This window comes from Schistocerca serialis, chromosome 1 (assembly GCF_023864345.2).
Source record: "Schistocerca serialis cubense isolate TAMUIC-IGC-003099 chromosome 1, iqSchSeri2.2, whole genome shotgun sequence".
NCBI lineage: Eukaryota > Metazoa > Arthropoda > Insecta > Orthoptera > Acrididae > Schistocerca > Schistocerca serialis.
The window spans coordinates 280,101,749-280,116,800 of NC_064638.1; the positions used below are offsets into that span (position 1 = coordinate 280,101,749).

At 42.6% G+C, this 15,052-nt stretch overlaps 1 protein-coding gene across 5 annotated transcripts in view; it reads right to left on the bottom strand.

Annotated features, from left to right (window-relative positions):
• LOC126468213 (titin homolog) overlaps positions 1-15,052 on the bottom strand; it is a 224,813-nt gene that overhangs the window by 35,702 nt on the left and 174,059 nt on the right. For all 5 annotated transcript variants that reach the window (XM_050096532.1, XM_050096531.1, XM_050096533.1 and 2 more), the window contains one exon: positions 4,672-4,927. In XM_050096532.1, the coding sequence (XP_049952489.1) occupies positions 4,672-4,927 (256 nt within the window). The remainder of the gene's footprint in view (positions 1-4,671; positions 4,928-15,052) is intronic.

Genomic DNA, 15,052 nt, shown 5'->3' on the forward strand with positions numbered 1-15,052 from the left:
CACGTCTGGTTTTGAAGTAGCTCCCTCAGATACATTAGCAAAATAGTAATTGGTCCTCCTAAGGACGAATTGAGATGAATTTGGATGAAAGGTATTGTGCTCTAACTGCTAGAAATAACAACAAAGTAAATTAATGTGGAAATCATTCAATTTAAATTTGACTGGTTGCACAAAAATCATCGATTCACGAAGTGTAGTTGGGTCTTAGATTAAAGACTATCGTTCGTCGTCCATATAACGAATAAAATCAACAACCGTACAACGATTTGTGACAAAGATTATAACGAAAAGTATTTTCCTTTTTAGTCAAACGAGGCGAACCGGCAAACCATTACTGAATTAACGACGTACAACCAAAGGGAAATTACGTATTAAATGAATTTGTAGTTAAGACGTGACGTACATAGTCAATACGTTATGACGATACATCACCCAAAACGTGAAGTTAAAAAGTTTATTTGAGTGCGGTCCGTGTACGTGTGTGCCGTTTAATAGTGTAATGATACGTTCAGTGCACAATTTAAGCCAAATTCGAGAATGTTATAAACTTACTAGTGTATTCATATACATCGCCCGTATCGCGCATCCTGGACCAGAAAGATCGTGTATTTGCTCAGGAGACGGTGATCAGTAGATGTCTGTAGGTTTGTTGCAATAGCGACTCAGATTTATATTCAAGTATAGGGTATGAACAGTGCTGTCTGTGAGAAAGTAGAAACTCGTGAGAAAGAAGAAACTCGTGAGAAAGAAGAAACTTTCAGAAAAGAATTGCTATTGCCAGAACTGTGTTACTTCCATCAGTACAACAACACGCATTCTCTGCGCGTCTAACCTTTATAGAGGGTGTTTAAAGATAGAGAGCGTAATTTCGGGAATGTATTCCCCATATGTAGACCATAAAAAATTTAAGTACAAAATTTTTCCGGAATTCCTTAGTTTCGGTGTTTGGCGGGCGGAATAGTGATACTTACCACAACGTTTATTCCCATTGATAGTTGCCATAACAGATGATATTACTGGGATAAGTAATTCCGCGGTGAAGGATACACTGAGTATTTGCATTCTCATATCAGGAGCTGGCATCAATGTACTCCTTCTAAGGTAATGCAGCACTGGCTCGCCGTTTGTACAAATATTGCATATACCAAGATTGGAAGGCATTTGAACGTATCCATTGCTGTCTGTGCGCTCGTGGAAAGTTTACACTCCCTGGTCTGGAGAGGGGACTACCAAAATCCACAACTCCAAATGTGGAGGAGGCACATACGATCCCCCTTATCAGTACACGAAGGATAATGTTGCAAGTGAATGTTAATCATATGGTTGTCTGGAGACTGTACAGGCCCCATCACCAGCAGATTGCCCTGTACCATTTACGTTGTCAGAGATTCTTGCAGCAGTGCGCAATTTTCTTGTCTTGGCATTATTCACACATGCAGTGCGGGTCACATGAGGTGATATTAAGTACTTTCACAATCGGAATGTAAAATTGTTCCATCTGATCATCAACTGCAGCTTCCCCTCAACACGTGGCCCGGTATCGTTGGTGATTGGCTAGTTGGACCCCAGGTACTTGTAAGCAGATTTACAGGACAGGCAGATACCTACTTCCTGGAACACCATAGCGCATGTTTTGGATGACACTCCACTGATCATTCGTCAACAAGTTCACTCCATGCACAGTGGCTCTCCTGCGCACTTCAGTAATACTGCTCACCCGTACTTGGACGAAATGTTTTCTAATCAACGGATAGGTAGAGGTAGCTCAACTGCTTGCACTTACAAAGTTCACAATTTGGACCCTAAGGATTTCTACTTGTGCGGCCATTTGAAATCATTTATGTATTCGTCTCCGGTGGCTGACAGGGAATTTCTTTGTAATCAAAATGTGGCAGGTTGCCAGAAAATTCGCAATATGTCCGCAGGCCCATGAGACATCGATTTGAGGCCTTTGTTCAAACAAGAGGTGCACATTCTTAACATCGTCTGTAAAGGCAACGAACTGCGGGAAGGATATAACTTTTTTGAAAGCGGAAACTGGGAAAACCACTATTTCAGTACACAATTTGTAATCTACGTTTTTGATTGTCTATATGTGGGAAATACACAGGGTGTCCGTTTGAACTTGAGACAACTAAATATCTCGAAAACGGAGCATCGTACGAAAAAAATGTTGTACTCGTAAGTGAAAAGTTAATATCAACAAATGGGGGCAAACTGTATGTGCTACAAATGGCCACCTCCTTCTTATCCCTCCTGCATGGATAGGATCAACTTTGTATTTTCAAATGGGAACCCCTTATTTTTACGACATGTTAGAATTCTAGTAGACGGTGCAGTAATTCACACAAATCAGGTATGCCTGTTTTTGCATTTAAGAACCGAGGCGTTGGATCCTACATATGATTTACGATGTAAATGTATACCTTGGTGTTCTAACGGTCAAGATTTATGTTCGAAATTTACTTTAGTGTTACAAATTTGATTGTACAGTGTAATATGGTCAACTGTTTTAATGTCAGGATAGGAACTACGTTTAGCGTGATCTAAGAACAACGACGTGGATGTATGTAATAGTTAAATGTTCCCATGGACATGCTTCATATCGGTGAGTTCCATGGGCCTCTCAAGATTGGATCGCTTAATTTCGATGATTCCGATTGCTCCACACCATTGAGTTTTTTTTTTTATTTCGTTGAGTAACCCTGTCACTATAACTTCTTGCACATTACAAACCACAATGTGACAGAGGACGAAGCATCCTGGATGTGAGCTCCAGATAGGTGTCAGAGGCTATAGTCGTAAAATAAACTTTCCTATCATCTACCACGGTGCAGAGTTTTAATCCAGCCGAGACACTTAAAAACAGAGCTCATAAGCATTTACAGAGGGGACTAAAAAATGCATCCACTGTTTAAAATTCCATAACTTGCAAACTAATTGACGGAGTTGTTTCATTTTTGGTGAAAGTGTAGCTTAAAGTCCAACTTAAATAAATCACTGTAGGTGTTCGAAATGGTCACTATTAACATACACACACAAACGATACCGCCGAACTGCAGCACGAACTACTGACTGCAACGTGTTCAGTTGGATATTTGCACAAGAATGTACGATGGATTCTCGAAGTTCATCCAATGTGCGTGCCTTTTGTCGATAAAGGACGTCCTTTAGTGTTCCCTACAGGTAAAAGTCCAGAGGAGTTAGGTCTGGGGAACGTGGTGGATACTCCACGCTAGTTTTAGTACCTTCACTAATGTTTATTACGTCGGTCAGAAAAGGATTCAAAAGTCAAACTGCACCACATCTGTTTGTGTTTAAGTTGAACACTGCATGAATTTTCAGTTGCCAATATCGCTAAAATCATTTATTCATATTGATTACCAGATGCCATCTTCGTATGTATGTTTACATCATTATACAATTTGCTCCTTCAGTACAGTAAGCGCTGCTATACAGTGAATGTCGATTTTGGTATCGTGAGCCATACTGGAAGTCGTCATGTCAATTAAAATAACAGCCATGAACGCACATGCTATTGCGCCGATTACAAGTGCACACAACTTTGTGATGTGGTCATGAATATCAGCAATTGTGATGGGCGCAATAAGATGCCAACTTCTAATACGGCTGACGGTACCAACATGGATAAACGTTGTATAGCACCAAATACTATGCTGAAGGAGAATATTGTGCAATGATGTAAACATACATCTGAAGATGGCAACAAAGAACTGCCGAAACCGATAATCTATATGAATAAATGATTTTCGCGATCTTGGCAGTTGAAAATTTATTCAATATTAGTAATACTACAGATCCCCCCTATGCTGACAATATCAGATGTGTATATAGTGCTTTGTCTTGAAAGGAGAATATAAGATGAACATCAACAAAAGCAAAACGAGAATAATGGAATGTAGTCGAATTAAGTCGGGTGATGCTGAGGGAATTAGATTAGGAAATAAGACACTTAAAGTAGTAAGGGAGTTTTGCTATTTGGGGAGCAAAATAACTGATGATGGTCGAAGTAGAGAAGATATAAAATGTAGACTGGCAATGGCAAGGAAAGCGTTTCTGAAGAAGAGAAATTTGTTAACATCGAGTATAGATTTAAGTAGTTTCTGAAAGTGTTTGTATGGAGTGTAGGCATGTATGGAAGTGAAACATGGACGATAAATAGTTTGGACAAGAAGAGAATAGAAGCTTTCGAAATGTGGTGCTACAGAAAAATGCTGAAGATTAGATGGTTAGATCACATAACTAATGAGGAGGTGTTGAATAGAATTTGGGAGAAGAGGAGTTTGTGGCACAAGTCGACAAGAAGAAGGGACCGGTTGGTAGGACATGTTCTGAGGCCTCAAAGGGTCACAAATTTAGCATTGGAGGGCAGCGTGAAGTGAGTTTCAGTAAGTACTGGGAGATGAAGAAGCTTGCACAGGATAGGGTAGCATGGAAAGCTGAATCAAACTAGTCTCAGGACTGAAGACCACAACAACAACAACAACAACGACGACAACATATAGTGCTTAAGTTGATGAACTAAAATATTGTCAGAGAGTACGAGTACTTCAGCACGTTAAATGAAAAATATTTAATAATTGTAAAAAGTAAAAGTACATGTTTTTGGACAGGGTATCTGCAGCTGGCCTGCTACCTGGTTCAACGTACCCGCGCTCTGGCTGTCGTCCCAGTGGAACGGCGTGCGCGCGGGGTCCCTGGAGACCTCGTCGTAGTGCTTGCGGCCGTCGTCCAGCGCCATGGGGTCCCTGGTCTTCTCCCAGGACACACGGGTGTCCCGCATGCCGATCTCCTCTCCCATGTAGGTGACGGCAGCGCCGGGCAGCATCATCACCAGCATATTCAGCCCGTCCACCATCCGAGGGCCCAGGCGAGTCGCGGGCCGCGAGTGGTGGGGGCTGCCCAGCTGCAACAGGTGGACGGGGTGTCCGGCAGGTGCACAGCTGGGAAGCACGCCTGTAAGGGCTGAAGGGGACAGTCTGGAACACGCTCCCTTCTGCCTCGCTACTGCTCAAGCTCTGTGTTACCGGCCGGCCGAAAATTATTGCCCTATCAGATGACTTCTTTGCATAGTTTTTGTATCTCACTGATCTCTGTTTATGGTCCCTCAATTTCTTTTATTTTCACACCGAGAGCACCAATCAGGAAGAGAAAAATACCCCCAATACATCCCATTTGTAGGCAAGAAACTAAGGAGAAAACCCTACCATTGGCGATATTTATATCGAATTAAACTAAACGTGTATCCTGACGAAAAAACGCATTTCTCTACATACAATTACAGCATTAATACACTGAAGCGCAAAAGAACCTGGCATAGGAATGCATATTCAAATATAGAGATTCGCTACGTGATCAAAGGTATCCGGACACCTAGCTGAAAATCACAAATTCGTGGCGCCCTCCATCGGTAATGCTGGAATTCAATATGGTGTGGGCCCACCCTTAGCCTTGATGACAGCTTCTATTCTCGTAGGCATACGTTCAATCAGGTACTGGAACGTTTCTTGGAGAATGGCAGCCCATCCTTCACGGAATGCTGTACTGAGGAGAGGTATCGATGTCGGTCGGTGAGGCCTGGCACGAAGCCGGCGCTCCAAAATATCCCAAAGGTGTTCTATAGGATTCAGGTTAGGACTGTGTGCAGGCCAGTCCATTACAGGGATGTTATTGTCGTGTAACCACTCCGCCACATGCCGTGCATTGTGAACAGGTATTCGATCTTGTTGAAAGATGCAATCGCCATCCTCGAATTGCTCTTTCACAGTGGGAAGTCCGTCCCCGGTAGCTGAGCGGTCAGCGCCACAGAAAGTCAATCCTAAGGGCCCGGGTTCGATTCCCGGCTGGGTCTGAGATTTTCTCCGCTCAGGGACTGGACGTTGTATTGTCACAATTATCATCATTTCATCCACATCGACACTCAAGTCGCCGAAGTGGCGTCAAATCGAAAGACTTTTACCCGGCGAACGGTCTAACCGACGGGAGGCCCTAGTTACACGACATTTACATTTTAACAGTGGGAAGAGAGAAAGTGCTGTGATAGTACTACGCAAAACAACAACGGGTGCATGTCCCCTCCATGAAAAACACGACATCCCATAACACCACCGTCTCCTATTTTTACTGTTCGCGCAACACCTGCTGGCAGATGACGTTCACTGGCATTCGCCATACCCACACCCAGTCATCGGATCGGCACACTTTGTACCGTGATTCGTCACTCCGCAAGACGTTTTACCACTGTTCAATCGTCCAATGTTTACGCTCCTTATACCAAGCGAGGAGCGTTGGGCATTTACCGGCGTGATGTGTGGTTTATGAACAACCGCTCGACCATGAAATCCAAGTTTCCTCACTTCCTGCCTAACTGTCATAGTAATTGCAGTGGATCCTGATGCAGTTTGGCATTCCTCTGCGGTGGTCTGGATAGATGTCTGTCTATAACACATTACGACCCTCCTCAACTGTTGGCTGTCACTGTCAGTCAACAGACGAGGCCGGCCTGTACACTTTTCTGCTGTACGTGTCCCTTCACGTTTCCACTTCACTATCACATCCGAAACATTGGACCTAGAGATGTTAAGGAGTGTGGAAATCTCGCGTACAGACGTATGACGCAAGTGACACTTAATCACCTGAATACGTTTGAAGTCTGTGAGTTCCGCGGAGCGCTCCATTCTGCTCTCTCACGATGTGTAATGACTACTGAGGTTGCCGATATGAAGCACCTGGCAGTAGGTGGCAGTATAATGCAAAGACTTGTCAAAACATGAAACTCACAATCGCTGCCATCCTGCAGTACAAAGATGAAGCAACATGCTATTAAACAACTTGTCATAATGTTTCGGTCAATCAGTGTAAATGGAAAAAAGGGAAAGAGTAGTGTGCAGTGAGATCCAGAAGTTCGTTACCATTTGAAAATGGGCTAATTCGCTGAATAAAATAGGTAGAGAGATAAAAATTGACGCGCGTGCCTGAAAAGGAGTTTTATTGAAACCAAAAACGAGTGCAAATAGTGGCCAACAGGCACAGAACTCCGAGGTTCTGTCAGCACCCACAACTGCAGATTTTAGGTTACCGAAAATCGAAGAACTGTCATGGAAACTCCATTGCATGATGGAAAAGCCACGTTGTGATGTAGATTTACCACATCCATCGTGACTGGACCCTGTTTCTTCGAGGAAGAGCGATGTGATGCTTTTCAGACTATCACTGTAACGGTGTGAGGTGGTGATGTGGCCTGGCAGGTGCTCAGTAGGCAAGACATTTATGAGTGGGCATTTGTCCAGGAATTTTCCCATAGCAGTATAAATTCCCAAAATCTGCGAATTAAAAAAAAGCATTTTTTAAAGTTCTCTGTGCTAGAATGTATCATTTACCAATTAAAATAAGAGATGGGATGATAGTCCTGATATTAAAAGTTAGTAATTGTTTTTACTTATACGTGCGTACGTCATTGATTACTTTTATTACTAAGAACAAAAAGAAAGAAGACGGATTTGCAACTTGCTGTACCAAGGAAGGGCGCGTGTTGCCGACAACTGCTTATCATTTATAATGTTACCAGTTCTACTCTTATTTCTCAGTTTGTCGCACTCATACGTACACACACACACACACACACACACAGACACACACACACACACACACACACACACACACACACATACACACACACCACTTTGAACAGCTGTGTAGTGATACGCCAGTATTAAAAACAATTGTTCTTAAGTACTCACTTTGTAATGTAACGCACTTTATAAAGCATGTTAAATCTCTGAATATTATTAAAGAGTAAATACTGATAACGAAATTATTACTGATTGTGTTAAACAACTGGCATATGTTTCTTGATGGTAAATTTATTCTTAAATGTTAAACTCTTTGCAGTGAAAAAAATCCTTTATTGTGAGATGTAGCGGCATTTGAGACAGATTGTAATTTTCTGTTCTGCTCCTTTCTTTATCTACTTTTGTATGAATGCATTACTGTGAAGATAAAATGAGAACACTAACACGGTTTTAATAACAAAGAATCGATGCCCACCTTGCAGCTTATCTTCTTGATCCAGGAGTACAAATTAGTCACCTGAAGCCTATCGCAATGCTTGAAGCAATAAACTTTGTTTGTGGTACAGCGAAGAACACAGAACTAAATGTTATTCAGCTGAGAGAGAACTTGGCTGATTGTAGCGACAAACAAAGAATGTGATCCAGACAATTTGTATGGGAAAGAGGAGTCCTCACCCTCAGAAAGATAAAAATCTTCTTGTAAATCCTTTATTGTGTCGGCGAGGTTTAAGAGGGACTTGCGAACTGGCAGAGGTTGCCATAAAGATTCTGGGCAAATCAATTAGTTAGATCTGCTACTACAGAGCGTTCCTTCAGCACTTCTGGATAGATCCGAAGTAAAAAAAAAAAGCACCAGAGAGAGCTGTGAAACTAAACTGTGTCTCCTACAACTGGAAGTTGATGAGTGGAGTAGGAATACGACGCAAGCCTGTTGACCCCAAGGTAAAACCCATACTGAACAGTCCAGTCAAAGACAAAAGAAAAGAACACAATGGTCAGCGAGGAATCAGATTCAAGAGACTCGGAGGCAGACTCGGAACTCAGTCACTCTTCTTCTACTTACAAAGATCAAGCAACTGACTGACAACAATTTTTTAATTTTTTACAGTTCTATAGTAAAAGTGAAAACACTACCTACAGGCTACGTACGTAACGCAAACTACTTCATTTTTAAAGCTCCTTTTAAACTTGAGTGTTGTTTTCTTGAACTGACCTCATTAAAGACGTAAAACGCTATGTTAAAGTCCAATTTATTTTCCCTAATAACTTTTCCCCAACTCTCAAGCACTGCATAAGCAGTATTGCAAAACACCTTTTCCAATACAACATATTAGCTTAAAACTTTTTATAAGCACCGATTATCAGTTAATCTTTAAAACGCATGAACGCCGGGGCACTTACGAATTTTGGGCGTTTGCCCAGGCATTTATCCTGGGCATTTGCCCCAACTTGTAATTACTCAGGCAGTTTACACCACTACACTGATATGTTACAGAATCTCATCATCCCTGGCCTGTCTTATAAACAACTGCTAGAAGGTACGACTTTAATGCAGGATGGTCCTCCATCCCATATTACTACACGTGTGGAAGATCTCTTGCACACATATTTTAGTGAGGATCGCGAACTGAGGCACCGCTTCCGTGAATCTTGGCCTCCCGTGTCACAAGACCTCAATCTGTGTGATTATTCGTGGTGGGGTTAATGAAATTCGCAGGCCTACTGCGATCGTCCGATCTCATTGGGGATGCTAAAAGATAACATCCGATGGCAATTTCTCACCATACCTACTAATATGCTCTTGATCGCATGAAGCTCCATGTGTTTGTTATTTCTTTTGCATTCTCCGGTGCCATAAAACCGCATGTCATTTCAAGCACGTGTGTCAGGTTTAACCTCTCTACCTTTATTATTCCGTGACGCACTGAATTTTCAAATGATACAGACTTTTGCGTTACCTTGTACTTTTGAAAATTTAGAACTTTGAAGAAGAATGAATCTTTTATAGCAGACGTATATATTTGTTGATTCTCTTAAGAATGCACGCTCTCGGAATTTTAACAGTAAACCACAGCGTGATACAGAACACTTCTCTCGCAGCGTCTGCCGCTGGAGTCAGATAAACATTTGCGACGAATATTTCTTCGCTGGAAACACGGGTTTTCTGAATTCGACGTACCACGCAAGACCTGCACTATTCTCAACAGAATCCGTACCGGCCATGGCCGATGCAGGGATGCTCTCTTTAAGTGGAAGAAGCTGCCTGATCCAGCCTGTGACCGCGGGGCTCCATACCAGACTGTTCACCACATTGTCAGTGAATGCAGGATTCGAACCTACCACGGCGCCAAAGAGGACTTCGTGCTAGCAACTCCAGATGCAGTGCGCTGGATTGAAGGACTGGATATTCAGTTGTAAAGACAAATTTAAGTTTCTTGTGTGTCAATATGACGTCATCGCGTTGTCTACTTGGCTTGCTGCAATCAAGCCTACTTGCTGAGTCAAGGTACATGACATGGCTGTACGATATGAGTGAACAATATGTCTGTCCGTCGGGTGCTAGTCGCTTGTAGCAGTTGAGATCTTGCATGTTAATAAGTATGGACCTCCTTAAACTACCGGTTACATATTCGCATGGCAGTCACGGGTTCCCTCTCAACTCGAGCAGAGAGTAGAGCGATAAACCGTAGTCTCAATAGCCTCAATAGTCTCAATAGTCGACTGTCTTGTAGCTCTTTAACATTGAAATGTTATTTCTGTATGAGAAATCCGCTGTGTGTCTTTCCTTACATGTAGACTACTGATGGACTTACTCCTACCTATTTTGTGTGGTTGCTTAGAAACACTTCAGTCTTCGACTGTGTTGATGAACTCCGAGCCAGGGAAGAGCAGTAGACAGCTGCACAGCTAACTAATCAGCCTTCAGTCGCTTTCCGCGCTCCATACTGTGAAAAACTTCACCCAAATTTGAGCGTTCTATCGTGTTCTACGTGCGCGAAACTACGGCTGACTCATTTCTGTGGCATTTTGTGTGCACTGAGAATTTTCTCATAGCAGCTGAAACAGCTAGAAGGCGCCAAGTGTTTCACAAACAGGAAGGGACCTTATTTTTAAAGTGCACTCGTGAGGGAGATTCAGGCGAGCCGGTCTGTAAGGCTGCCAAGCTGCAGGAACGCACTGCAGAGGCGTGTGCCGATACAGGCGTACGGAATGCCAGACGTATTGTGCAGGTGGTCAACTTTCTCGGCAGGCAACTGGAAATGTGGAATTTCGGTCTCCAGGGAACAAACGTATCATGCCAAAGCTGGAAACCGGAATCGTCGACTTCGATTAATACGATTTGCATCGACACGTTTTCGAATTTTATGACAGAGGCGAGTTTCCCACAGCAGCGGAATTGGTTACTATGAAGAACTTCTCATTTAAATATGACGAAGGGAAATTTTTAATGGAACTGTTATTGCTGCTGCTAGGATGATGTTTCTAAAAAAAAGTCACATCAAAACGAACGTCAACTGTGCATTACTTGAACGATAATTGGGTAGATCTAAACAACAGTTGAAATTTTTTGGCAAATGACAGAGGGACAACACGCCTTGAATGTTCCAGTGGGAAAAGGAGGGCGTCTTATAATATGTCACTCCGGTTCCGCTGCTTCCGGATTGGTGCCTTATATTCCGATCAAAATCGAAATCCAACTCTTACTGTTGTTGTTGTTGTGGTCTTCAGTCCTGAGACTGGTTTGATGCAGCTCTCCATGCTACTCTATCCTGTGCAAGCTTTTTCATCTCCCAGTACCTACTGCAACCTACATCCTTCTGAATCTGCTTTGTGTATTCATCTCTTGGTCTCCCTCTACGATTTTTACCCTCCACGCTCCCCTCCAATACTAAATTGGTGATCCCTTGATGCCTCAGAACATGTCCTACCAACCGATCCCTTCTTCTGGTCAAGTTGCGCCACAAACTTCTCTTCTCCCCAATCCTATTCAATACTTCCTCATTAGTTATGTGATCTACCCATCTAATCTTCAGCATTCTTCTGTAGCACCACATTTCGAAAGCTTCTATTCTCTTCTTGTCCAAACTATTTATCGTCCATGTTTCACTTCCATACATGGCTACACTCCATACAAATACTTTCAGAAATGACTTCCTGACACTTAAATCAATACTGGATGTTAACAAATTTCTCTTCTTCAGAAACTCTTTCCTTGCCATTGCTAGCCTACATTTTATATCCTCTCAACTTCGACCATCATCAGTTATTTTGCTCCCCAAATAGCAAAACTCCTTTCCTAATTTAAGTGCCTCATTTAGTAATCTAATTCCCTCAGCATCACCCGACTTAATTAGACTACATTCCATTATCCTTGTTTTGCTTTTGTTGATGTTCATCTTATATCCTCCTTTCAAGACACTGTCCATTCCATTCAACTGCTCTTCCAAGTCCTTTGCTGTCTCCGACAGAATTACAATGTCATCGGCGAACCTCAAAGTTTTTATTTCTTCTCCATGAATTTTAATACCTATTCCGAATTTTTCTTTAGTTTCCTTTACTGCTTGCTCAATATACAGATTGAACAACATCGGGGAGAGGCTACAACCCTGTCTTACTCCCTTCCCAACCACTGCTTCCCTTTCATGTCCCTCGACTCTTATAACTGCCATCTGGTTTCTGTAAATTGTAAATAGCCTTTCGCTCCCTGTATTTTACCCCTGCCACCTTCAGAATTTGAAAGAGAGTATTCCAGTCAACATTGTCAAAAGCTTTCTCTAAGTCTACAAATGCTAGAAACGTAGTTTTGCCTTTCCTTAATCTTTCTTCTAAGATAAGTCGTAAGGTCAGTATTGCCTCTTACTACAATTCCGAAAAGAGTGAGAAACATCATGGGAATGGGTTCAGACTTAACTGTGGACTATTTGCATCCATGTTCTGTAATTGTTATGGGAAATACTAGGTGTCTCTCTGTTAGTCGAGACAGGTCTCCTAACATAAACACAAGAAAAACGGAAATTCTTTCGTTGCTGTGAAGTAATAACATACAGCAGATTTAAACACAAGCAAAAGTAGAGCCTTTGGAGATCCTTAAGGTTTCAAAAGGCGGCGGTAAAAAAAAAAACGAAACTGATTCCATAGCTCTGCAGCATGGTCACAGGGTGAACGAAGTACCTCCTCATTATTGCCATTGCATACGAGGGTTCGAACTTAAGTAGTAATAACTACTATTTATTCACAACCGATACAAAACAGTTGCATGTTTGCACCTGTTACTGTCCTTCAAAGTAGTCACCAGCGTTGTGTATAACACGTTGCCAGCGATGTGGAAGGCGTAGTATTCCGTTAGTAGAGCCTGTTCTTTTGATGGTGCGAATGGAGCAGTCTAAAGTTATGGTGATTCTCGTGTACGACTGTGACGCTGTTATGCTAACGAATTACGATCCTCCACGGCAAACCGTCAATGCGCAGTATTGCTGTTCGTTTTTGGAGCATCACCTGCGACCAGCTTTCCGAAAGAAGCCGCGACACTTTCTACGCAACTCACCCATCATTTTGCACGACAACGCGTGGGCGCATACAGCGCAGGCCGTGGCTGCTCTGTTCGGTCGATGGGACTGGGAAGTACTGTACCATCCACCATACTCCACAGACTCAAGTCCTTGTGACTTTGATTTGATTCCGAAGGTGAAGGAACCACTTCGTGGCATTCGCTTCAGAACTGTTCCAGAGATTCGACAGGCAGTAGACCGCTCCATTCGCACCACCAACAGAACAAACTCTGCTAACGGTATACTACGCCTTCCACGTCGCTGGCAACGGGTTCTACACAACGCTGGTGACTACTTTGAAGGACACTAACAGGTGCAAACATGTAACTCTTTTGTATCGGTTGTGGATAAATAGGTGCCACTATTTAAGTTCCAACCCTCGTATAATCCAACAGAACTTGTATGGGCACAGTTGAAGATAAGCGCGAGAGATAAAAATACCAACTATCAGGTAGCCGACACCGAAAGACTGATCCGTGAAGCAATAGATAAAATCACCGTAGCTGTCTCGGAATCTTGCGTACATCACACTGAAAAACTGAGAGAAGAAGATAATGGAAAGAACTTGTTGAATATGGAACATTGGATTCGGTAATTGTCAGTCTGGCACCCACATCCAGTGAGTCCAGTTCTGAAGGCGATGACACAGAAACATCTGAATAAAAAGGTATTTCAATGGAATGTAAATTAATTTTTTAATTTTCCTGGAACAGTGACTTTCTTGCCAAGCCGTCTGTGCATTAGAAAGTAGCTCAGAACATTTTCCGTTCTGTAATGGAAATATTATTTTAATTATCTAGCTGTTGTGACTACAATAGAACATAATTTAAAATACTGTTCATCCTGCCGTGGATATTTTAGATAATAAAGTAAGGGACGACAGAAGATGTAGTCCGTTCTTTAAGGTGTAATTTTTTATAGAACCCATTTTGTACTGCAAGAATCTGCATCACTGATTTTTCTTTGTGTCATTATGGATGGAAAAGACTGAATGCACATTCCATTCTGTAGTGTGTATCTCATAATTATTAAAACTGAACTTCACCCAAATAGGCCATGAAGACCCAATGGTACCGACCGGCCGCCGTGTCACCCTCAACCCACAGGCGTCACTGGATGCGGATATGGATGGGCATGTGGTCAGCACCCCGCTCTCCCGGCCGTATGTCAGTTTACGAAACCTGAGCCGCTACTTCTCAGTCAAGTAGCTCCTCAGTTTGCCTCATAAGGGCTTAGTGCACTCCACTTGTAAAAACCGCTCGGCGGAAAGGACGGTCACCCATCCAAGTGCTAGCCCGGCCCTGCAGCGCTTAACTTCGGCAATCTGACGAGAACCGGTGTTACCAATGCGACAAGGCCGTTGGCTCACACTTATTAGATACACTTAATAAATCTGTCACGAAACGGTTTGTAGCCCACAACGAACCAGACTGTAGCGAAGTTGGTTGAGCTGCCGCTATTGCGGCTTGGAACTAACTACATTTTGTCAATGGAGTGAGTGACTGATCAGTTTGTAAATTTTTTTGTTTATTTATAGACGCAATCACATTCTTATGACACAGTCATAACCTGTTTCGGCCATACAGTGACCTGTGTTCAGCGTATGCCTCGTTTAGAATCTGAAGACGGTCATTGTATGGCTGAAACCGGTTATGACTGTGCCATAAGAATGTGATTGCGTCTGTTGCAGCTGTGTGTAACTCGACTCCTACCCATGCACTTTCAGGAGAGTTGACAACGCAGCATTCCCACAATCATTTGCATATGGAAGCATATTGTAAGCTTTGTGTCAGTTTGACGATTGCTTGAGGCCGCCTACATAGAGTTGCAATTATAATATTGTAATTTATTGTAATTATGACCGTTAATGCTACAGACGAATGCTGAAGAGTAGATGGGTAGATCACATAA